The 25,680-nt window shown below is 40.6% G+C and overlaps 1 protein-coding gene across 9 annotated transcripts in view; it reads right to left on the bottom strand.

Annotated features, from left to right (window-relative positions):
• The window catches only part of TBL1X (transducin beta like 1 X-linked), a 296,176-nt gene that overhangs the window by 73,480 nt on the left and 197,016 nt on the right, over positions 1-25,680 (bottom strand). For all 9 annotated transcript variants that reach the window (XM_074992632.1, XM_074992672.1, XM_074992641.1 and 6 more), the window contains one exon: positions 11,569-11,676. In XM_074992632.1, the coding sequence (XP_074848733.1) occupies positions 11,569-11,626 (58 nt within the window). In that variant the 5' untranslated portion in view covers positions 11,627-11,676. The remainder of the gene's footprint in view (positions 1-11,568; positions 11,677-25,680) is intronic.

Here is a 25,680-nt window from a genome sequence, read left to right as displayed (position 1 = left end):
AGGCTGGGGTCTGCCATATGTTGGTGGCTGATTCCATAATCACTTCATCTAGTGGGATATCGATCTTAGATGAAGCCGGGGGTCTTAATTTTTTCAGGAGTTTATGATGTTTCTCCTGCACCTCTGCTATGTGAATGTCCTGTGTTTGTGCTATTCTCTTGAATAGCTCTTGGAATTGCCTAAGGTCATCCAGGGAGTAAATATCTCCGGGGACAATCCCCTCATCTGGGGAGGACGAAGAGGCGTCACTATGATATACCTCCTCTAATTCCTGGATTTGTTCATGTGCTTGCCCTTTTGAGGATTCAGAGGGGAGGTCCAGGGCCTGTGGACCAACGTCCGCCTGGGAAGGCTGTGTTCTTCTCACGGAGTGAGACTGTGTGAAGGGGTGTTGGCGAGGTGTGGGTGGGGATCTACCCCTGGACCTGGACCCCCTGTGACAGTGTTCAGTATGGTAGGGACGGCCATAACAGCAGGGGCAAGGGCCCGGTGATGGGGATCTGGACCACAATCGGAAAACGTACGCATGGGATCTAGACAAGCGTGACCTCCGTGATGACGCTGAGAGTGGCGGAGATGCTCTGTGATAGTATTCATAGGGGTCCCTATTGGAGATTGGTGAAGGTTGTCTGAGCCAGGTGGATGGTGGCTGAAGGAACGGGGGTGGAGGCCTGAAGCAGGCCATTGGAGTTGCTGCCCGATGTATTTCTGGGGGAGAGCTAGGCGATAACGGCAACACAGTGGCCTCTGGGGATGGGCTGCGGTGTTGGGTTTTGGCCTTTACTTTTCCCCGTCCCTGCGAAGCAGGCGCCGCCCCCTCCCGTGCCGGGGACCTCGGTGCTGTTGTGGGTGCCGTGCTTGGTGCCCCTGTGCACGGCGCCTCACGGGTAGTTTCCTCCAGCACCGTTGGGTCCCATGCCGGGTACCCCTGCTCTGGTGCCATCAGTGCCGCAGGGCTCAGTGCCGTGGGAGTCAGTGCCGCCAATTCCGGCGCCTACGGTGCCCCCAGTGCCGACTGCTTAATGGTCGGAGGCCCCGGCACAGCTGTGTGCACTACAGTCATCCCGCTTTGAGCAGTCTGCGGGTCAGAGCCCTGTGCTCCGCTCGTCCTGCTCGCAGGTGTTACTGGCAAGGATCGAGCCGGAGAAAGCTTCCTTTTCTTTTGTACAGAGGAGGTTAGGGAACCCGCCTTCCTGTTGTGCGACCCTGAGGGCCCCTCTTTATGGGGCTTCTCCAATGGTTCAGGTTGGAGGGTCTTATCAAATAAAATCATTTTCAGCCTCATTTCCCTGTCCTTTCTGGCTCTGGCCGTGAGCTTGGACCAGTGACGACACTTTTGTGGAACGTGGGTCTCCTTGAGGCAACGAATGGACTCGCTATGCCCATCTGAGGCAGGCATGGCCTCACGGCATCACACACATTTCTTAAACCCCGGCGAGGACATCTCGGCCTGTGCATTTAAGTCTTTGAATGTTAATAGGGCACTTAACAGCTAATCAGTCCTGGAAAAAAGATAACGTTCACGGCTTTTAGGATAGCAGACCGCTTAAGGCGGCTGCCTCTGTTCTTCTCTCTCTCCTTTTTTTTTTTTAAACTATATCTACATTTAACGGAACAACTTTAACAATTCTAACTAAGCCATCAAACTAATAACTATTAACAAGATTAACAAAATTAAAAGATAGTTTTATCTTTCTCAGGACTTGGAGCTGGAGTGGAATCCGTCTGCAGCCGTTGGCGGTTGAGAAGGAACTGGCGGGGACCGGATCGTGCATGTGACCGAAGGCGTGCGAAGGACCAGCATGCATCAGCGCATGTGTGACCCGAAGGAGACTGCTAAAAATTTTCCGATCTGCGGCGCCGGGGCGAGCCCGACACCACTGTGGAGCACCCATGGGGACCACTCGAAGAAGAACATTAGAACTCTCTGTTCCATTAACTTTGTAAGATCTATTGAGAAAATAATTCCATGCACCTTAGGAACTCCGAAGTGGGAAGCAACCATCTCTTGCGCATTTTAAAAGTTGAGAGGAAGGAGCCCTTCTTTTACAAGTGCAAGTTTAAACTAATAACAGGGACTGGTGATTTCTCTGATTCTGCAAAATCCCATTTTATTTCATATATTTTGCATAACAGAAAAATTCTTAGTCCTTCTGGTTGCAAAAAAAATCTCTGTAACAGGAACCAAACATACACTATGGCTGTCTTCTTCTACCTTGTCCACCTTCCTTGAGGAGCAGCAAATACTCCTTCTAAAGCTGAATGGTATATATTTAAACATCAGCATTTAATAATTTCATTGCTGATTGTTTTAACAGAATCATCCCGTGAATGTTGCTATCCCACCTATGAGTTGCATGCAGTGGCAGATACTGATTGTATGCTGAAGAGCTGTGTAGACAGGCAAAGCATGGTAAACTCCATGCTGAAAGTTGAAAGTTTCAGAAATCTGAGAGTGTAAGAATGGAAATTGTTATGCAACCTTACCTATAATAGTTACTACGAAGCAGTTGCTATAATTTTTGTTTGCTTTTTAGGCAGTATAAGCCACAGACAGGTAGGGAGGGCAGCAAAATCATATTGTGGAACAAACTGAAGGGCAGGAACATCAAAAAAAAACATGAAAAGCCAGAAGAGGAACACAATAAGTAAAAATTATTAATTTTGCAATAGTTTAAAAAATCACATGCAACAAGGCCACAGGGACAAAAAGAAAAAAAATCTTATTTTGGTGCATTTATGCCAGGAATGTATTTGTCACATGTATCTGAAAGCTTGTTTCATTTAAGAGTATTTAGATTAAATATATGAGACAGAATTAATGCGAGTCTCAGATACACCAGAACACCTGGATTTTCAATTTTGACTTCTCTTCACATTTCAGTTTGTCTCTGGAATTCTATTTTGGGTAGCCATAGCAGCATGCGGGGATTCTATATTCTGAATTTTAAGCACTTGTGTGGTATGGCAACACCTTCATTTTAAAGGAAACTAATGGCAAGTCTTGCTAATATTACCGAGGCAGGTCTATAGTAGGGGAAAAAAATTGATTTTAGATATGCATCTCCAACGATAAGAATTGTGCAGCTGGAGTTGACATATCAAAAGTTGATTGTTGCTGCTGTCCCCACAGCAGGAGGTTGATGGGAGAGCTTCACTTACTCCTTGCAACTCCAGCAGTAGCCACCTCGATGGCAGCACCATGACATTCAATTTAGTTGACCTCACTAGATGGACAAAATGAAATTGTAGAAGGTCGACCACCAGTGCATCAATCCTCCCATGATCGTAGCTGTACTCCTGAGTGAGGTCAATATTTTCACTCATGGGTGCAAAAAGTTAAACCCCCAAAAAATCAGCATTTACACACCTAAACATAAAGTAACACAATTTTCTGAGATCTTGAATATCCACAAATCCCAATGAACTCATCCAGGGCTAGAGGTGCCACTTTGAAAATCAGCCTTTTATTTTTGTGCCTAAACATACATATAGAAGCTTGAAGTTCTGAAAATTTGGGCCTGAGCTTGTCATTCTCTGGTGCAGTTCTCAGAAGTATTTTCGAGTGGTGAGGGGGAGAATAACACACAGAGGCGGTGTCTAGACTAGTCCCCAGCTTCGAAGGGGGCATGGTAGTTAGGGTGTTGGGCGATTACTAATGAAGTGCTGCGGTGCATATACAGCATTTCATTAGGCTAAATCTCCCCCGCAGCAACTTCAAAGTCTCAAACTTCGAAGTGCCGGCTTGTGTGTAGCTGCTGGTCAGCTGTGCATACTTTGAAATGCCTGCGCTCCTTCGAAGTCCCTTTATTCCCCAAAATTTTGCGTGGGCACTTCGAAGTACCGTTGGGCTGAACCGCAGGTACACAGAAGCCAGCACTTTGAAGTCTGACACTTTGAAGTTACCGCGCAGGAGATTTAGCCTAATGAAGTGCTGCATATGCACCACAGCACTTCATTAGTAATCTCCCAACACGCTAATTACCAAGCCCCCTTCGAAGCTGGGGGCTAGTCTAGACACAGCCATATAGTCCAGGCATGATTTTAGTTAGCCAGGTGACCGCTTATTGATGTGGTCAAGTTTTCCATGGGGTCCCATAAAGTTTATTCACAGCCACTAGTTCTGGCTCCTAGTGCTCTGTGCTATTATTTAGCTGTAATTTACCCCTTGAAGTCTTCTAAGAGCCCAGTGAACAATGGAAGTGTTTGTAATGTGCTAGACAATACGGACATCTTGTAGTCTGGCAAATTCTTTCATTCACCACTGGTCAGGTCCCAAGGGTGCCAGGCTAGAGAGGTTCAACCTGTACTACACTTGGAAAAGAGTAACAGAGGAGTGTGGAAGCACCAGAAACGTACTGGGTCTCCTTAGGGGAGCAGGGCTGTAGCTAAGTATTTTTGGAATCTGTGTGACAGAAAGATTATGCATACATTGTCCATTCTGGGAAACAGTGCACCTATTAAACATTAAAAAGGATTCCATGAAAAGGTTAAGGTTAAATATTTCAGGGTTCTATTCATAAATTTGTCTTTACCTACCCGTTTTAATATTAGTTAGAAGAGAAGTAATCATATAACATCTCTAAAATATAGCCTTTCATATGCATTCACACTGCCAATACTATTGTTCAGTTTCTCATAATCTCACATCTCAGTTACTGAAACAGCCTTTTATTCCTGGCCTGACCTCACTAATACCTGTCCAGAATGCAACTGCTCATTCTCTTAGAACACTGATTTGACCATGGGACCCTCTCTTTGCATTCCTTCTCTGGCTCCCTCTTCTTTATCAAACAACAGCTCCTTTTCTTCACCACCAAGACCTTTCATGGCCTATGCCCACCCTACCTACCATCTCTCATTCACCGTCACAATGCCAACTCCCACCTTTAATTGCTAACAATGACAGCCTGCGTCAAGGCTATTCCCCACTCTGACACTCCAAGTGTAGGAAGTGAGGGCCTGCCAGAGACCTTACAAATATCTGGCCTCTATAGGCTTCTGCATAAAAGCTTCCCCAGGTCACAGATTCTCTGCCCCTGGGAGATAGTCGCCACCACCTAAGCATGAAAACCCCGCTTTAAACTCAGGAAGATACACTTCAGATATCTCCCTGTGGGCCCAAGCACCTACCCCTCCCTTAGGGGAGAGCTTGAAAACAAAGGAAGAAATTAAGCTGTAATATGATAGCTGACCTTTTAGTCTTAGGCATGCATTTACACAGACATCAAATCTTTGCCTTTAACAAACAAACAAACATGATTTATTAAAAAAGAGAGGTATAATAAAACATACTTTGTTGCTAGGTGTTACAGAGCAACTTAAAAAAAATGGGTAGGTTAAAGCACAGAGAATTACTTCCCAGCGATGCAGTTTAGAAGCTACGGCACACAGGTGGGTACATCAGCCAGCCTGAAAAGTCCCACACCAAAAACAAGACAAAAAACAACCTCATCAGGTCTGATTAAACATTTCCCTTCTACTTAGATACCTGTATACCCAGATTTCTTTGAGGCTTGGATATTTGCTGAATCCTCCAAGCCAGCTCAGCCTTAAACCATCTCTCTCTCTCTCCTCTGGCCACACAAAAGACTATCTCATCAGGTAACTGCTTCAATTCAAAAATCCCCCTCTCTCTTCCCATTGGGTCACCTGACTGCTTGCCAACAGAGAAGCCTCTCTCTGGATTTGACCCTTTACAGGCATTCATTCATGAGATTAATTTATTATCTTACTTCAGAACCATCCTTTGTCATGGTGCTCACAAATCCCTGAAATGGTTAGGCTACTGTTATGCTGTTGTCACTGACAATCATGTTGATCAATACAGGCTGGATCTCGCTCGTCTGGCACTGTTGGGACCTGACTCGCCCTGAACAAGATAATTTGATGGACATGGGGAGGTCCTCCCCACCTCGCCACCAGCTTTGCTTTTGACCTGGCTGCCCCCCTGTCTCCAGCCCTGGCTGGCCTCCCTCCCGCTATCCCAGCTGGTCTTCCTGCCCTGGCCCCAGACACTGCCTCCAGTCCTGGCTGAGCTGTCAGACACCAGACCAAGCCACAGAGATGCCAACTCCAGCCCAGCTGGGCTGCTGGACATGGGCCCCACAAACTCTGACTCCACCAGGCTCCCAAAGGAGCTAGGCCACCAGCCTTCCTGCCACTAGGCTCCTGGCCCCAGAACTCTCTGGTCCAGGAAAATCCATGGGGTTGCCAGACCAGAGAATCCCAATTTTGGGAAGTGCAATTTATACTGTCTTGGTGTTTAGTTGCATTCTTCTGTCCATCCATTGTCTCTACTCTTATACCACGATGATAAGCTCTTTGTGGCAAGGATGGTCTTTTGTTCCATGTTTGTGCAGCACTTAATGGAATGAGGTTATGGTACTCCACAACGTATAAATGACAAACCGTAATAATCTACAGAGTGGCCTCATTGTGCATATATTTGCTAATCCACAAGGTCAAAGGACTGATTGTTGCATCTACGGTTACTACATTATTACAAGGATTATGAGAGGAAAAAAAGGCATTTCAGGATTAAGCACCCTACTTGGAATCCTATGATGTGAGGTAGGGAAGTATACTCATAGTTCATATGGTCAGACAGGGCCCATTATAATAACCTGGTCTGATCTGTTGCATAACATGTGCCATAAACTTCACCCAATAATATCTGTATGAAGACCATAACTTGTATTTGAGCTACTGTGTATCTTTTAGAAAGATATCCAGTTTTGATTTAAAGACCTGAGTTGATATAGAACATACCGTGTCTGTAGATAAATAGGTGCAATGGTTAATTACCACTGCTGTAACAAATGTGTACCTTACTTCTAACCTGAATTTCTCTAGCTTCATTACGCCTATTTTTGGTACATGAAACGGCTGTTATTATTAGAGATCGCGTCCCATGTAAATATTTGTAGGCAGTGACCATCCTTCTCTTGGATCAAGATTGAGCTTCTTAAACCTCTTGCTATTAGGAAAGCTCTCCAGGAATACTTTAACCACACACCCCTCCCCCGCTTTTTTTTTGAAATCCTGGCACCAGAACTGAGCACGATATTCTAGTAATGGATCACTCATACCACACACAGTTATAATACCCCCTTCCCACTTCTATTTGATCTTCTCCTGCTTACGTATCCAATAATTGTGGTCACTTTCTTAACTACAACATCTCACTAGTAGCTCATATTCAACTCGTGATCTGCCCTGCCCCCTACATTATTTTCAGTGTCACCATATTCCAGAATACAGTCCTCATCTTTGAAGCACGATCACACATATTCTTCATTTCCAACACCTAACCTTGAATTTGTCCATATTTAAACATGAGGGCTGAGTCTACAGTAACAAGGTTTTTTTTTTTCAAAAGAAGGTGGCTCTTATGAAAGATCCTGCAGAGCGTCTACACACAAAAAGCATTCTTGCGAAAGTAAATCGAAAGAATGCAGTGCTCCTTTTGAAAGTGCTCTTCAACTTCCCTTTCAAGAAGAACATCTTCTTTTGAAAGAAAACATGCGTAGACACTCCTCAGGGCCCTTCTTTCAAGAAAGCATTCCTCCTGGCACCTGATTTTTCGATCCCTGGCCTGTTTTTTCAAAAAAGCGGGGGCTATGTGGATGCTCTTTCGAAAGAGCAGATCACTCTTTTGATCCGCTTTTTTGTGTGTGGATGGTCTCTTTCGAAAAAAGTTCTTTTGGATGAAATCTTCCGGAAGGGCTTCTTTCGAAAGAGCTCTGTAGTGTAGATGAATCCCTGTTGTTTAAATGAGCCCACCTCACTAAGCGATCTGACAAATCAGTGTGCAAAACTTACCTGACCACACCCTTATTCACCACCTCACCAATTTTTAGGTCATCAGCAAATTTTATCTTTTCTTCCAGATGATTGATAAAGATCTTGAACATTGGTCCAAGAACAGATGCCAGTGAACCCTGACCAACTGAACTCCCCAACTGTATGAACATTCTGTATGTACAAATACTTTTAAAGTTCTAATTAAGTTAACCAGGTTTTAAACTACCTAGTATGGGCTTTGTTGGTTTTCTCTACTGCTGATTTTTATCGGAATCTCACGTGAGAGTAAATCCAATGCTGTACAGAAATCTGAATATATTATATTAACCTACTTACCTATGTCAACCAAATTTGCAATAGCATGAAGAAAGACGTCACATTTTTTTGACAAGACCTATTATCCATAAAAACATGTTGACTGGCATTAATTCTGATTCCATGCATTAATTCTTTACTTATTGGGTACCATGTTAGCTTTCGCATGAGTTAACCTGGATCAACGTGAGGCTAAATGGTCTATGGCTACCTGGATCACCACATTTACTCTTTTAAAAATATTTGCCCAAGAGTCACTTTTTTCCCATTCCTTTCCCAATATTCCAAAATTTGTCAAAAATTAACTATAAAGGTTAAGACAGATCCTCAATCAATGCTTTTTAATTCTTGTGGGCATAAGCCTTACAGTTCAGCTAGGTATTAAGAGAGAAAGGAACCTTTACGTTTATTTATGAATTTTTCAACATTGAAGGGCTTGCACTTCCTTCATAATCACGTAATTAGAGTATTTTCAAGAGAAAGTGCACAGTACCCATCTGTACCTTTGCCATGACAATGTCTGACTTAACCTCAAGTAACCTGGTGCTTCATAGCTGTGAAATATCTATAATGACCTAGTAATGTTCCTGCTTCATATGGCTTTGCCTGTTTTTGTTGTGAGTGTTTCCTTTGTCCCCTACATTTCAAAGGCAAAAGCTTACTATTCCCACAAGAGAACATTAAGGGAAAGGAAAAAAAAAACTGTGCACCTGTTCTCTTTTTAAATTACTGTGATTTGCTATTTGATTTCTTTTCTTGATGTTTTGTGAGCTGGGCTGATTGCTCACATTCCAGTGTACAATATCAGTAATGGAAACCTAAAAAATCCCTGGTTTTGCAGACTCCATCAACTGCAGAGGACTGAATTTACCCGGATTACAATAATCCAGTGAATACCAAATTTACAACAATTAAAAACTATTTCTTAGATATTTGCAATTAGCAAGCTTGTCTTTATGTTTGGTTTATGCTAGAAGGTGGCATATTTGTGTTATAAAAATACAAATTTAAAACTCCATAAGGGAAAACAGTATAAGCATGGCTCAGAAAAGTCAATACGAGTTGTACAGTACATGTCTTTTGAAAACAGATGTGTTGCCAAAGTGTTACTTGTAGTTCCCTTTTACCATACAACACTGTATCTGGGTCAGATATTATTACTGGATACTATGCATGGTATCCAGGCCCAAATGTGTTTGGTTTGATTTAGTTTCTCCTTTAAATAATTGGTGCCAACTTCTGTTCTCAGTTATATAATTTACACATGGAGTAAATCCAGTGATGTCAGTGGAGTTCTTCTGTATTCATTCTGGTACATAATAAAGTTAGGGAAAATATAGTTTTCTGTGTCAAATAAAAGTTGAGTTATGAAGTAAAAACACAATATTTTTTTCCTGCAAATGGCTAAAACACACTGGAAAACAGTACAGGAAAAAATCCAGAAGAATCTTATTCCACTATTGTTTAGATCTTGCCATTCTTCGGCAAGTCCTCAGAGTTTCCATTTGAATCAGTCCACAGTGTTGATGGCAGTCCAGAATGAGAAGGCTGCCATCTTTGATGTTTGCTATCCCATAGGGGAAATTATTTCGCAACACTGCGATGTGGAATCATTTACAATAAAAACAATACAACCTATTGTATAAATATACAGCAGAAAGTAATTACAGGATTCTAAGGTAACACTGTGTCCTCCATGTAGTCTTTTTTAGATGTCCAAATGCCTTGTTAGAACGAAACTCCAATCAACTTCTTTTTCAAAATTAAGTTTTAGGACACATTTTATTTTTTTCTGCCCCCTTTTCTCATCACCAGATTTTAGACAGAAATCGTGTCCTGTTGTAATGTACCACATGATTAGAGAGTAGCCAGGCAATGAGTTCTGTGCTTGGAGGAAAGAAGACTGGTGCCAGTCTCTCAGAGAGCCTGCCATGCATAGAACTACCAGTAAGCTTCAATGGAATTTTCTAGAGCTCACCGGAAACTCTCTCTCTCTGGGATGACTCGCAGGAGCACCTCCAAACAGAGATCCAGATTTGAATTTCCAGTCCACTGCTGAGATTTCGATCACATCTGCCTATTTTAATGGAGCCAATCAATTTTTTTTCCTAGATCTATATTTTAAAGGGGACATTTTGCTAAAATTTGATGAATTGTTAAACTATTAAATTCAACAAACCTTAATTAGCTCTAGTTTTTTCTAACCAGGTGTCAAGACCAATTCTGAACTCTTTTGGAACACTGGATGTCAGCTCCTGGACAATATACTTGACGTCACATCATCAAAGCAACATTCTAATCCTCTGCTATTAGACATTTGTTAATCATCAATTCAAAAGTATTTCTTAAAAGCAGAGATTACAGTTTTACTTTAAAAGACATGTCTGTGGCTATGTCTGTACTAGAGGGATTTGTTGGCAGAAGTTTTTGTCGGAAGGTATGTTCCAACAAAACGTCTGTCAACAGAATGCGGCCAGACTACAGGGTGGATCGAAAGAGTGATGTGTTGTGTCAACAAAGAGTGGATGGACTGCCTGGCTGCTCTATCAGCAAAACAGCCAACTAGAAGCACGGCAGACAGGGTTGCCCACTGTCCCGGAAGCCATTCTGTCGACAGAAGGCCCCCCAGAACACCCACATCAGCTTTTTGTTGAAAGAGACAATATTCTTTATGGTGATTGGGGTACAGCTGTTGACAAAAGTGCTGCATTCTGTCGATTTACTGTCGACAGAATGCTCTTGGGAATCTGGTTGCTCGGCAGGTTTTGTTGACAAAATGGCCATTTAGACATAGCCTGTGTTTGAAAAGACAATGATCAGAAGAACAGGAGGAAGAGAAGACAAAGTCAGAGTTCAACATTCACCATTAGGTTCATCTACACAGTGACACTGATTTTGCATTCAAATCAAGTCTTTACACACACACACGCATGAACAGCCATTTGGAAACTTACCTAACTGCAGCCCAATACAAAGCTTACTTACAGAAAATCTCACTTTGTATGACAAGTATTTGAGGGAGATATTAAGTGGTTTAGAAAACCCTCAAGGGATTAAGTCTCAGAGCGATAGCCTTGTTAGTTTGTATCTGTAAAAAATGAATTTTTAAGGTGCTACAGGACTCCTCGCTGTTTTTCCAAGGGATTAAGTAACTGTGCTTTGTGGATATGCTGCCAAAATAGTTGTAACTAATATGACATAATTTTACTAAAAAATTGTTAGCATAATGCTATTTATTTTCTTGTTTTGTCTAACTACAATATTTACTTTTGTATGTCTGCCCAATGGTTTCAAAGAAATGTGGTTTTATGCAGGGCCTATTTATTTATCCTGGGTAATCCATTTTCTGGTGCTTAATGCAATTTTGTTGACACAACATAATGGAATTAATTCTCTCTCCCTCTCTCCATCTATGACCCACATTCTGATGAAAGACAAGTCATTTACCTGACTCCTGGAGATAGCGATACACCAAGAAATTCACTTCGTCACTGGTTATGCTCATCTTAGCCCCACCTCAATATGATGAGGTTTACAAGAAGTGTGATCCACGCTCTGTTCAAAGAGGGGAAGAAAACAAAAAAGAATTTTGTTCTGTTTTGGTTTACTATTTCATTTGTTACTAGAACTGAGGAACAATTAATATTTAAAGTCTAAAACATTTATACTTATTACAGTTGTGAACCAACATGTGCTGTACTTATTGCTATTATTATTTACAAGCAATGCGTAAGGCTGTCTATGCAAGAGATGCAAAGAGAGCATTGTAAATCTTGAAAGCACTTTACCAGTGTTAAACATTTTCTTCAACAGCTTTACTTCAGTTCTCTTAAATACCCCCTTCAGTGTATGAGTATGCTCTGATCAGCATGGCTGGCAATTACCATCAATGCACCGCACTCCACTCTACACTGAATATTATCGAGCCCAAACTTTATAATCTGGGCCTCTGCCTAGAAGTTCATTCATGTGAAAAACAGATAGTTTCTTCAAAAAATAGCATGATACTCAGAAAACTTAAATAAAATAGCAGTAAATTTACAAGCAACTAAAAATACCCCCAACAAATAGCAAATGTATATTTATAAGGGATAATGCAGAGCACCTGGGCCAGAACAACATATACATCTCTGCATGATAAAAGGTTGTACTGTCTCAAGTGTTCCATGGTTCATAAAGCACAAGAGTCAAGCCTGGATGATTTACTAAAATAACCACAACCTTTAAAAAGAAAGGCAGTTTTGCATGATTAGCTTGGATATACTTTGTGATTAAAAAAAGAAGCCAAATGCTATACATAAAGACGCTATTTTGTAGTTGACTTTCTCTCTGTAAATTTTGATGACAAATTATTTTTGTTCTGTTTTACTTGGTTCAGAAAATTCACCATGACAGCTTTAAGTACTCTAAATGAGCCTTGCAGCTCTGACATCCACACTGAACATATAACCACTCTGTAAATGTTTGGAAGTAAGAGCATGCTTACACATTATAAATGAAGAATTTTGTAGGAGTCTACCGTTTATTTAAATTTCTCAAATGTCTCATCTTGGCAGGCAGGATGGTCTTTATTCACTGAAAACCTCTTCAGTAATTCCTGTTGCCTAGAGGAGCACCTGCTACTGTAGGCAGTGCTGATCAACTACAAGTTTTCCCCACTGATGATTTAAACCAGCAGGTCGATCATGACTGTAACAGATGTCTCTGCACATTTATGTAAATAGAATTCTTCTGCACTTCATTATGCCTTTTATTCCTCTTCCCTGCTCTAATTCAGCAATGGTTCAGATGCTGCATTTCCACAATAACCAATGCCCTGGTAAGTTAGGACAAGTTCTTCTCTAACATTATTTGGTATAATGTTCACAGGAGGTTGCACCTCATGCAAAAGGGAAAATGGTACAAAGCTTGGAATGTTCTCCTCCTCCTAAAATTAAAACACTGGAGTGGGGCTCAGGACATCTAGGTTCAGTTTCCAGTTCTGCACTAGGCTCCCTTTGTCCCTCCCTTCCCCCAGAAAGTCACTTAGTCTCGGTGTTGTTCCAAGTTTTCCATCTGTAAAACAAGAGTCAAACCTTTCTACACTCAGAAGTGTCAAAAGGATAAATTTATCACTTATGTGAGGAGTTCAGATAGGCTATTTCTACACTGAAGGGTTTTGCAGACAAAACAGCAGAACATCCACATTTCCAAGGTGTTCTGTCGACAGTAAATTGACAGAGCTCAGCATCTCTATCGACAGTCTTATTCCACTCACTACGAGGCATAGTGCCTCTGTTGATAGAGATCTGTCAATGGGAAGCCAGTCTGGACATTCCGGGGGCCCTCTGTTGACAGACAGAGTTCCTGGGACACTGGGCAACCCTGTCTGCTGTGCTTCTGGTTGGCTGTTCTGTTGAGAGAGCATCCAGGTAGTCTGACCGCTCTTTATTGACACAACAGATCACTGTTTTGATTCACTTGGCAGCCCAGCCACTATCTGTCCACAGAGCAGACTGCTATCGCAATCTCTTTGGCAGTTTGGCCACAATTTGTCAACAAGTCGCTGTAATCTAGGCATACCCATACTAAGATGATGGACATCACGCAGACAGATAAAGATACCTTTCTGAACTATAGCATTTTTTATTCCATGGCAAAAACTCACATGGGGGTATGTCTACACAGCAAAGTTATTTCAAAATAACAGCCAGCATAACATTGATAGCATCTACACAGCACAACTGCTACTCTGAAATAATTTAAAAATAGCGGTTGTCTTATTTCAACATACATAAACTTCATTGCATGGGGAAGAGCACCTATTTTGAAATAGCTGTTTCAAAGTAGGGGCTGTGAAGAGAGGGAATAGAGTTTAAAATATGCCATAGTGCTTTCAATGGCTTTATTTTGAAAGCAACTCTACTGTGTGTAGATGCTCTTTTTTTAAATAGCTAAGTGCTATTTCAAAATGCATTTTGTGTGTAGCAGTGTTATTTGGAAATAAGTCATTCCAGAATATCTCTTCTGGAATAGCTTATTTTGGAATCATGCTGCTGTATACACATACCCTAAGGTTACATCTACACAAGCATTCCTCTTTCAAAAGAGGCATGCGAATGAGGGAACCAAAAATGCAAATAAGGTGCAGATTTACATATCCGGCACTTCATTTTCAAATTTTTTTTGAAAGAAGAAAAGCATTGTAAACCCCATCTTCGAAAGAACCCTTCTTCCTAAAAAAATAAAAATAAAAAATAGGAAGGGTTCTTTCGAAGATGGGGTTTACTTTCAAAAGAGCTACGTCTACACTGCTTTTCTTCTTTTGAAAGAAGAATATGCAAATAAGGTACAAGATATGTAAACCTGCACCTCATTTGCATGCTCAGTTTTTCTCACTTGCATGCCTCTTTCGAAAGAGGAATGCTAGCATAGACGTAGCCTAAGAGAGTAATTTTTAGAAATACCTATAAAGGGGCTATTTTAAAAAGGAAAGTTTTAAATATAACTTTACTGCTGTCTACTAGTGTATATAGAATTTGAATAACTCTGAATTCACCAGAAGTCTCTTTTTTATAATATTCCCAAAACAATCAACTGTCTCCTAACATTAATGATGCCTGCTAAAGTCATTTTAGCTCCATTTGATTACATCTAAACACATATTCTTATCAGACTTGTTAATTGCTACAGCAGTGATAAAAACAGTGTAAGAAACAATGTCAGTTCTGTTAAAAAAAAGTAAAAAGAAACATATAAAGCCTTTTTTTAGTATCTTAAAATAGCACTTTCATTTCCTTGGTGGCAGGAGAGATGGTAAAGTTCAAACCTCTTACAAAAATTCAGTTTCAGTGATGACGTACATTGCGCTGCTATGAGCATTATTAATATAATCTCAAGAAATTTCAAGTGCTGCTCCTGGGATGTACCTCATTAGGTTAAATTATTAGCATCATAATCTTTCCTTGCACGGAGGTTCTATTTCTTTTTCCCCTCCAGACAACACCTTTGTTAAACGAATTAAAAACCAGAGCAAATCAGGCTGATTGCAAAATAAATAGTTTGGCAAGCACAGAGAAAACCTCCATTGCAGCTACCTTTCTCCCTTTTGTATTAGAATTCCAAACACACTAAGTAGCTGGATTTATAATGCATCTTCCCTGAAGTCAGTGAGCAGGAATTACTTTGACATATGTGTCAGATCATATCTTCATAACCATTGTTACCATCCATAAATAACCAGATCATCCCTGCTCATGCATCTAAGTCATCCCCCCTCCCCCTCCCGATGCCAGTGCAGCAATAAGATACACAACCATGGGGCTCCAGCCATCTGAAATGATCCAGAGATCTTGGCTCAGTCCCAGAGTAACCTATTCATCAGAAATTCACCTGAGCCATGAAAGACGACACTAAATTGCATTACCCCTGCCTTTTGACTTCCCTTATTTTCACATAAAAACACCAAACTTGACAGCGGGCTATGGAAAAGACAGTCAGGAAGAGAGGAACGTTGTTCTCTCTTGTGTTGCTCTACACATGATTCAAAAGGAAGGCATAAAAAATGAAACAAACCAAAAACACCTTGCTCACAACAAGTGCAGCTCAATTCTAAAAACCTGAGAAAACCTCCAGTTGACAGCTGGCGTAGGTCGTGTGTAGTGACCAGATGTTCTCTTCTCATTGCTGGAGATCAAAATTGCATAGCTCAGGAGCGTCCAGTCTTTTTCATTGGAGGGCCCCATGGCAATTTTTACGTGTTCCAGGAGCCAAACACAAAACAGCCACAAACCTGTCCCTCCATCCCCAGGCTTAATGCCTCACAGCCCCAAACTACTGCCCCCCAAACCCAGGGCTTAACCCCCACCCCTGCAGCCTCAAGCTGTCCCCAGGTTTAACCCCTCCCCCATACAGCCCCAAGCTGCTCCCAGTCTTAAACCCCACCCGCACCAGCCAGGCACCTTACACCCCACCCCCAGTGACTCACTGGAGCCGCTGCCGGACCCACACCTCTGGAGCTGCACGAGCTGTGCTGAGGCCCGAGAGCCACACGGAGCCGCGCAGTCGTCTTTTAAAAATGGCTCCACAGCTGGCTTCACAGGCTCAATTAAAAGACTCCATGGGCCAGCTTCTGGCCCACTGGCCATGTGTTGGATACCCCGGTATAGATTAATACGTCTCTTTCTCCTTTTTAAGTATAACTCAGAGACAACATTAATCTAATTATGGAGCTGTTTCACATTTAAGCTACAGTGGTAACATTTGAATTTGCTGTGACATAATTAGGTTCACAACACACAACACAGGTGGCCAAAACTCATCCATGTTCTTTTTCTGTTTAACTAGAAACACCATTTCTTTTAACCAGTTACATGTCATGGAGTGTTTCATTAGCTTCAGCTATACTCAGAAAACATGGGTCCTGATCCCTCAAATATGCATGCACGTGCTTAAAATAAGCATATGTGCAGCTCCAATAAAGTCAATGGGACTAATGATATTCTTAAAATTAAGCCACAGTATTCTTGACCGGGAATGTTTAAGAATGGTGAATGTGCGTCTGTAAGATCAGGGACTTACCTTCCATTATCACAAGCAAGGTTATTTAGCTACTTTCAGTATTTAAATTATAGCACTTAAAAGGGTGGTTATGACTATTTTTCTTTTATAAAGTGAGAGTTGCGGTAAACAAATTACCAGGTCTGGGTCTTGTCTTTTCTCTCTATTAATCTCCATTCTCTCTATTTTTATCTCTTTTAATCCCTATTCTGTATTTTGTGGCCTCCTTGAGGGCTGCACCATTGTTCAGAGATGTGACCAGGAAGCTCCAGAGGGCAGCACAGGATGTTCCACAATGCACCATAACTAGTAACACCCATGATGAGCCTCATCTCTCCTCTTGGAGGAAGAAGTGCTTCATGGGAAATGCTGTCTGGCTAGGAAGCCTGTGTCATAGAAGAGAACAGGGTCTAGAAGAAAAAAAAAGTTAAAACACCAGTGATCCACTGCAGCTTCATATTCTAATGAAAATGTTTTAGTTTTCTGGTGTTAGGCTTTGGGATGAAAATCAAAATTTTCTGCCAAAAGCAGCTATTTTTTCATTAAAAATAGTCACATCCACAAATTTTGTGTTGAAAAACAGTTTAAGCAGAACATTTTTTACTTGCTCTCTATTTCTGAACTGTCTGTAACCAGCATGTCTAAACATAATAGGCATTGATGGCAAATTTTTTTTGTCTCATACTCTGCGTTCTTGGCCCCTGTTAGTCTTTCATTCCAGATTTCTCCTCTTCAATCAGAACCTTTATCCTGTTCCACCCTCAGGATGTTAGAGGCTTTAGAGAATAGGTAGTCTTGCTTTTCTGTCATTACCTCGCCTCCTAAATTGCTGATTCAGGCAGCTACGTGTCTTCTTATTAAGTAGAGGTTAAACTTCTCTTATTTGGCACCCCTGAGACCTGACTGGTGCCGGATGAGAGAATTTGGTGGACGACAGAAGGTCAATATTGTCTACTAACACTTTCCCTGCTTACCGGCTCTTAGAAAACATTTTACAGCTAAATGACAGCACAGAACACTGACAGCCTGGACTGGTGGCTATAAACAAACTTTCTTGGACCATGAGAAACTTGGCCACACCCATGCAAAGTGGCCACCTGGCTAACTAAAATCATGATGGATTTGATTTGAAAATGCCCAGCTAGATGCAGGCTTACATCAAAAGAGGCAAAGTTGTGCATCACTAGGATTAAAGCCCATCCCCCTATGTAGGATGTTACTGGCATATAAATTTCCACTGATTTCTACACTTAAAACCTATTAGTTTGCTTGGTTTATTTTTCAGTCCTCAGCCAGTTTGCTTAATGACATCAGCCTCCAGCACTGCAATTCTGAGAGCTGAAGTGGATCTTTTCCAGTTCCCTCTGCTCTAAAGTGAAAACGGTTTTTACTGTATTGATTTTTCCTTCATAGCACTTTGCTAAGGGGGGGAGGGGGAGCCTCTCTTAATTAGTACAGTTGTGTTGTATTTCTTTCATGCCCTACTTTGGAGAGAGGCAACTTCAATTAACTTGTTTTTAAATATACAAAAATAACTTAAATATTTACTTGCATACACTATATGAAGAACTGTAGGAAAGCAAGATAAAAGACGGCTGATGGTAGCTCTAGGGCTCACAGCTGAAATCAGTATCTGAACATAAGGGGTATGGATTAGCAGCATTAAAAATTAACTATACTGTTAGGTTTGAGCTGAGAACAGAGATATTGGGTGAAATTCTGGCATAGCAGTCTGGCAAAATGCCCACTTGACATCTATGGAGTCAGGATTTCGCTCCTTAAAAACACAAAAGGGCTAGATTCCCAAAGGATTTCACCTCCAGTGTGTCACACTAAGACACCTAAATCCCAGCATCAGGTCCACCCTGGGACTCCCAAAATCCCCATTCAACTGCCTATGTCTCTGCCTCTGGACACCCTCACTGCAGTCTCTATCTCTGGATGCCTAGATACCTAAACTCCAGAGTAAGGCATGAACCAGGCAAAGATGAGCCCTCCTCTCTTTTCATTCAGGGGTAATATATCCTGAATTAATACTTAACTTTCATGTAATTATCAGAGAGGAAGCCGAGTTAGTCTGTATCTTCAAAAACTACAAGAAGTCCAGTGGCACCCTATAGACTAACAGATATTTTGGAGCACAAGCTTTCGTGGGTAAAGACGAAGCAGGTCTTTGCCCACAAAAGTTTATGCTCCAAAATATCTGGTAGTCTATAAGGTGCCACAGGACTTCTTGTTGTTTTTCATGTAAATGTTTTCCTCCACATTGAAAGAGAATATGTACCATTTAGTATTCATTTGCAAACACCCCAGTACAAGCAAGTTCTGAGTGGCTTTTAACAAGATACACTCACAGCTTGCCTATCAGATCAAGCTCTGATACAAAGTAATCATAGAACGACCCTCCCTCATATCTTCCTTATCCCAGTGACTAGGATACTCATCTGGAAAGAGAGAGCTCCTCAGTTCGAGTCCCTCCTCTACCTGAGATGGGGGTGCCTGTGAGGATTTGAACTGGGACATGCTGCCTTTCTGGGGAGTGCCCTAACCACTGTTACTGGGGCTCTCAAACTTCATTGCACTGTGACCCCGTTCTAACAATAAAAACTTCTACACACCCTCAAACCTGAGCCTGTTTCTGTCCACCACCCTGGACTGAATCTGACACTTTAGAGCTTCAGTCCCAGACTGGGAAAGTGGGCCTGTAACCTGAGACCCACCAACCAAGGCTGCAGCTGAAGCCCTTGGACTTTGGCCCCAGGTGGTGAGGCATGGGCTTCAGTTTTGGCCCTGAGCCCCTACAACTCTAATGTCAGCCCAGGTGACCTCACTAAAACAGAGTTGTAAATCACAATTTAAGAACTGCTGCACTAGGCTAGTCTAATGTTGAATTCCCTCAGGTAGTCATGCTAAAGCTGTTTCATTGTGGATAAACAATAAAAGAATCATGGGTCCAGAGAGAATGTCCTTGTGAATAACTGCAGCCCCCTCGCTCCAGTGCCTTTTTTATTTTACATTTTTTTTCATCCAAAGTGTGATTGGACAACTTTAAAATTATTTAGGGTTTATTAATTATTATTATTATTATTACAACACTATGAGAAATATTTTTTTTGACTCTCCTGTAACTCAGGTATAACTGAAAGGAAAGTGTTTTAAATTAAAATGTAAAAACAAACAAACAAAAATAAAGCTTTCAGGCAACCAACAAAAGTAAGTGGAAAATTTCAGTTCCCAAAATAAATATTTTGAAAAATGTGGAACATGTAAAATGGAAACTATCTGGAACCTTAAATATACCAGACACCATTTGATACCGACTATTTGTATAGAGATTGGGTATGACTATAAATAAAGAGATTTGTCTACAACTATCACATTAGAAACATTTGGAGGGGGAGAAAACATTTACTTATTTCACCAGAGCTGGATAAAGACTGACCATTATTTGTAATAATGGATTATACTACGGGATTATCAATTTTAACTGCTGTTAAGTACAACTAATACACAGAATCAGTACCTACCAACATAATAACATCAAAAATAAAACGTATCAAGACATATTACTATTGCTAAGATTTTCTAACCCTCATTATTCATTCAATGCATTGGAGGTGATCTGATATAAGTCCTACTGGCTTCACATGACTTCACTCACCAGCATCACTCCTGACCTCACATTGGCATGAGATCAAAATTCAAGCCAATCATACTAGATTCAACACAGCCTGTGTGTGTATCAGTACTTGTCAAGTCAGGCAACAGTGACAGTCCCTCCTTACCATTCTGATATTATCAGCAACTGCTTCTGAGGACACCATATGGGTGAAACAATAAGATTTATTTTCTATTTCTCTTCAAGTCAGGGAAACAGATAATTCCCTTCCAAAAGGTGTCTCAGTGGAAGTTTCAAAGTAGTTACAGATCAGATACTTTATTTTGTTAAGCTACATTTTCTATATGCAAACTGCTGGACATTTCATACAAAAACTTTGTATGCCTTGCCTTCATATGGATTTTGCTTCTGAAAGAATATATGCACTGAACACATATTTATCCCTTTTAAATGTACTTCATTCTTTGAAAATCCAGAGTGCTAAATAAACCAATATATTTCATCCATAAATTAATCATGTTCTGATTTTCTCAAAGTATTTAAATAAAACAAAATAATTCCCTTACAAAAACTACCATTAAAGTGGAGCTGAAAATGAAACTATATTGCCCCTCTTGTGCTAAAGCTGGGGAAAAAACCAAACATCCCAAGCTTCAGTTTCAGAAACTGACAAATTTTGGATTTAAAAAGTGAAATTCTGGCTCACCCCAAGTGCTTGAAAGTTTTACCACTGAGGTCAATGAAACCAGACCTTCACTCACTAGCCAAACAACATACTTAACTTAACCCATCTTCTACCCTGCAACTGGTATCCTTACCACATGTTATGCCAAAGTTAGTCTGACCTTTTAAGTGTATTCATTCCAATAGCGGGACCTTTAGTCATATGATATTAACACCCACATCCACGCTTCACTCATACATTGGCCTTTTTGAAAGGGGTGGAGGCAGAAAACAGTTATCTGTAGAATTAGACTATTTGACTAATCATAGGATGGTAAGTGATGGAGAGTCTGGGCTGTGTGAAAAGTCAGGTGATGTGTGGGTCTCTGACCTGTAAGAGGAAGACAGACTGCAGTTCTGAGTGCCCATTTACTGCCAGAAGTATGCAGATTAATGCAGGGATTGCGAAGATCTGTGCTCCATAGTGTAAAGGTACATTTTATAGTGTGGGATGGAAAGTTGTCACTGGCTTATAGGGGACAGATAATCTTTGCTGCATAAATTGAGATTTTAATTTTATTTGATTTTTTCCCCCTGGTGCTTTAAAAATGATTGAAGAAAACTCTGCCAGTTACTATGTTATTTGGACCCTTTTTTAATCATAAATGTGTGTGTGTGTGTGTGTGTGTGTGTGTGTGAGAGAGAGAGAGAGAGAGAGAAAGAGAGAGAGAGAGAGAGAGAGAGAGAAAAGAGATAAAACACCGGAGGCTTGATGGCATTAGCATCACTGCTTCACATACAAATTGGAAAATCTACAGTTAAATGGCACCACTATGCAGCATTTCTTTGAAACTTGCATTCTACGTACTTGTTGCCCTTGAACAGTGTTTTCCAAATGTAAAACATTCATGTACCCCTTTTGGGACTTTGACCTCATTGCCATACTCCCTTTCCCAGTGCTTATCTCCTGATTTTTAGTCATTTATTTTTTGCCACGTACCCCTTGAAAGCCTTTTGCATACCACCAGTGGTAGGCATATCACACTTTGAGAAACATTGCCCTAGAAGCTAAATTATATGCTATATCTCCAACTATTTTTAAGATAGACATAACTGAAGTTTTTCAAGAAAATTTGCAAGCTAAACACTTTTTCTAGAAGAACTTTAGTATGCGATGATACCGATAAAGGCTGTAATTAAGAGGTAGCTTAACTAACAGGAACATATTTTCCTGTAAAAAACAAAACAAAAACAAAAACAAAAAACAGAAAAAAAACCAAACAAACCACCCTTGATGTTGAGAATAAAACTGAAGCTTTAAATCTATAAATATTGGGCTTCAGAGACATTATTAGAGTCTGGAAACTAACGAGGCTTAGAACTGTTATTCTTTCCCTGCAAATTGACAGTGTTTTAAGACTCTGATGTCCCCCCCCTTTGGTTTCTGCACCAATGTTGTTGATTCTAGTAGAGCTGGAAGGAGGCATTCAGGGATTAGACAAGGTACGTGCATTGTTACAGTTAGGATTTTCAAAGGAATCTATGGAAGTGAGACTCCAAATCTCATTAATTTTTAGCCAGATTTAGGGGCTAACTTCCTTTGAAAATTCAAGCCTATAGTTTTAATAACAATGGTGTTGTATGGACTGAGTCCAAATATTCCCTAATCTAGATGACAATTAGAGCTGGTTGGGAATTTTTTAAACAATTAGTTGAAATGAAAAGTTTTGTCAAAAAAAATGGCTTTCAGCAAAACCGTCTCCATTTAGGGGAGGGAAAAGAAAGTGTCCTACCTAATAACACAGCAGACAGAGCCCTCAGCAGGGATCTGAGCAACCAACATTTAAGTCTCACTTCTGAATTACATAGCGCAGGGACGTGAAGCTAGGTCTCCCATGTCCTAAGTAAATGCCCTAACCACCAGACAACTGGCTAGTCTGATATCATTCCTTCTCTCCAGCTGGGCCTATGCTTTTTGCTGAAGATTGAACACTTAGGTTCAATCTTCCAGGGTGTCGCTTCATGCATGTAAACCCTGGAACACCTTGTGAGCTGCAAGGATTAAGGAATATCGGTGGGAGGAGCGTTCCCGTCAGCATTCTGCAGTGAGGACAGGGACAAATATCATTGGCTACAAAATTGATTTTTGGTATGCAATTGGTGTACCTAAAATTGCATAGCAGCCATCGATATTCAAGGTAAGTGTAGATCCAGCTGTACCTCTCATTGTTTCACAGGCATTTTAAAAGGTCTCAGTTTCATCCTGATGACAAATTGGAACACCATTTCTCCCTCTATTTAAAATATCCAGCAAAGATAACAATTGTTTGTGTAACTTTATTTAGAAGAACTAAATGTTTTCAGTAACAATTCTTTGTACTTTGCCTTTCATTCAAATATCTTAGCAGGCTTTACTAACAGTATCTAATTAAGCCTAACAACCCTCTTTTGAAGTAAGGTAAGTGTTAAAATCCCAATTTTACAAATGAGAAGACTCAGGTAAAGAAGTTATATGATTTGCCCAAGGTCACATAGGCTATGTCTACATAACCAAGGTATGTTGAAATTGCCAGTTTGAAATATCTTATTTTGAAATAACACAGCCACACACAACATGCATTTCAAAATAGCACCAGGTATTATGAAATAACATTTCCAGGTCCATAGTGCTATTAAGATATTTCGAACTGGCAATTTCCTATATATTATTTCGAAATAGGGCTGTTGTGTACACGTAACCATAGTATGGCTGAGGCTGAACCAAGAACTTCAGTGTAAGCTTCTTAATCATAAACATATCCTTTGTTAGTTTTTGATTATGATGAAGCAAACAATATTCTTGAAGCAGAGATAATTATTTTAATGAGAAAGAGAAAATGGATGCAAATGATTTCTTAGAAGAAGCTTCTGCTCTAATATGCTCCTACTGGAATATTTGCCGTTGAATATAAAGTGGTATGTGGTGTTCTTTTTCAATATGGGTGAGAACATTACATAAATGTTAAGCATTATTATTCATCCACTGTTTGCTTACAGATTAATATGCATTAATCATTCTCCTCATAGACAGATTTTATAATTCCACTGTCGGGAGAGATTGTTTACATCTCTCTCTTCCATTGTTAATATAAACTGAATATTTCTGTTCCCAGGGAAGCTGATCTCAACACATGTATTACAAGTTGACTAATACTTTTCATTATAAGACCCTATTTTTTATTTGCTGATAACATGACCAACTTGAACCAGTCATGTTGTAGTGCTCCCTTCCAGGTGTTTATCTTGGACTAAATTTTTTTTTGTTTTAAAAAAGGAAGAGGTTTGGACAATCAAAAACACAGATCAGAAAGAGAGAAAGATTTGCTGATATTTGTACAAATGTGTTCTTAAGAAGCTGTGGGTCCTCCATGCTTTGGAGCAGGAGCTTAACATTTGCTAGAGGCCCACTCTGGTACCTTTGATGCTGCAGTGAAAATTTTCTGAGTATTTTGTGTACAGTGAGCTTGCTCCAACTCCAGAGCTCCAGGGTTCGGTGCTGACCCAGACTTGTCATTGAGAAGAAAGAAAAAGCACTGTAAATCAAATGCAGAGGCGGTCTTGCAAAAGGATACACTGTGGTGCAAGCAGCAGAAGGGGATCGTTACAAATTGCTTAGTCACCTATTTCAGAAAGTCAACTTTTCATCTAATTAATGAGGACAAAAGATTTGCAGGTAAAAACTGAAAATATGATCTGGAAATGAATCTATTACACCTCATGGGTAGTGAGTATATTACACCTTCAGGTTCCTCCTGACCCTCCTTCTCTGTAAGGGACAAGCCTCTATGTCTCAGGATGCACTACAGCAGCTTTTCTGAATCTTTTTGTTGTTGTTGTTGTTGTTCAGTTTTTGCTGAAATGTTTTGGTTACCCCATCTAAAAAACCATCAGAAATATTCATAACTTTTCCTTGTCTGAGAAATTTAGGTTGAAAACAATACAAATACTAGTCCTTTATGAATAGTGCATGCTGCTTGCAACAGTCAAAAAAGGATGTTAGCATGTGTCCATCCAAATATGAACAAGTCTGGATTGCTAAACGTGTAATCATTTGAAGGGGTCACAGATTTACAGTGGAAAATGGAGTGAAGCTGTCCTCAGTTATCATGCAGGAAGTTTTACACTAATTTGAAACAATGGTATGTATATATATACACACACACACACACACACACATATATATATATACATACACACACACACACACACACACACACCTTCCATTTCATTTAGCTAAATGTAACCCATGCACCTACTGTGTGTGGTTCACTGCCCCATGTAGGGGCACTCAGACCACTTACAGAGAGAAAGAATGAGTTTCCTCTATTGTTTCAGCTGAGTGGGAGCTGGCTTTTAGCTCAGGCAGCAGAGACTCATGCACTGAGTTTCAAAGGTCTAAGGTTCAGTTCCACCAGTTAACAATATATAAACACTGAGCAACACGTGGAAATGGACCAAGAGATCCAAGTAATTGCAAATAAAGAGCCATCACTTAAACTTTCATCCATTACTGGGTAAGATGTGAACTACAAGAGGGTCATTTCGTATCCAATCACTTAAGCCATATACGTCCACATATTACACACCAAAAAACCAGAGATATTCTTGCATGTTCGAATTTTCAAAAATGAGGCTCCTAGTGTAATCCACAGACACTTAAAATATTGCTCGGTTTTCAAAGATGCTGAGAACCTCCTAGC

The sequence above is a fragment of the Carettochelys insculpta genome, chromosome 1 (assembly GCF_033958435.1).
Source record: "Carettochelys insculpta isolate YL-2023 chromosome 1, ASM3395843v1, whole genome shotgun sequence".
NCBI lineage: Eukaryota > Metazoa > Chordata > Testudines > Carettochelyidae > Carettochelys > Carettochelys insculpta.
The sequence above is the reverse complement of the archived record's forward strand: the minus strand, read 5'-3'. Positions and strand labels throughout refer to the sequence as shown.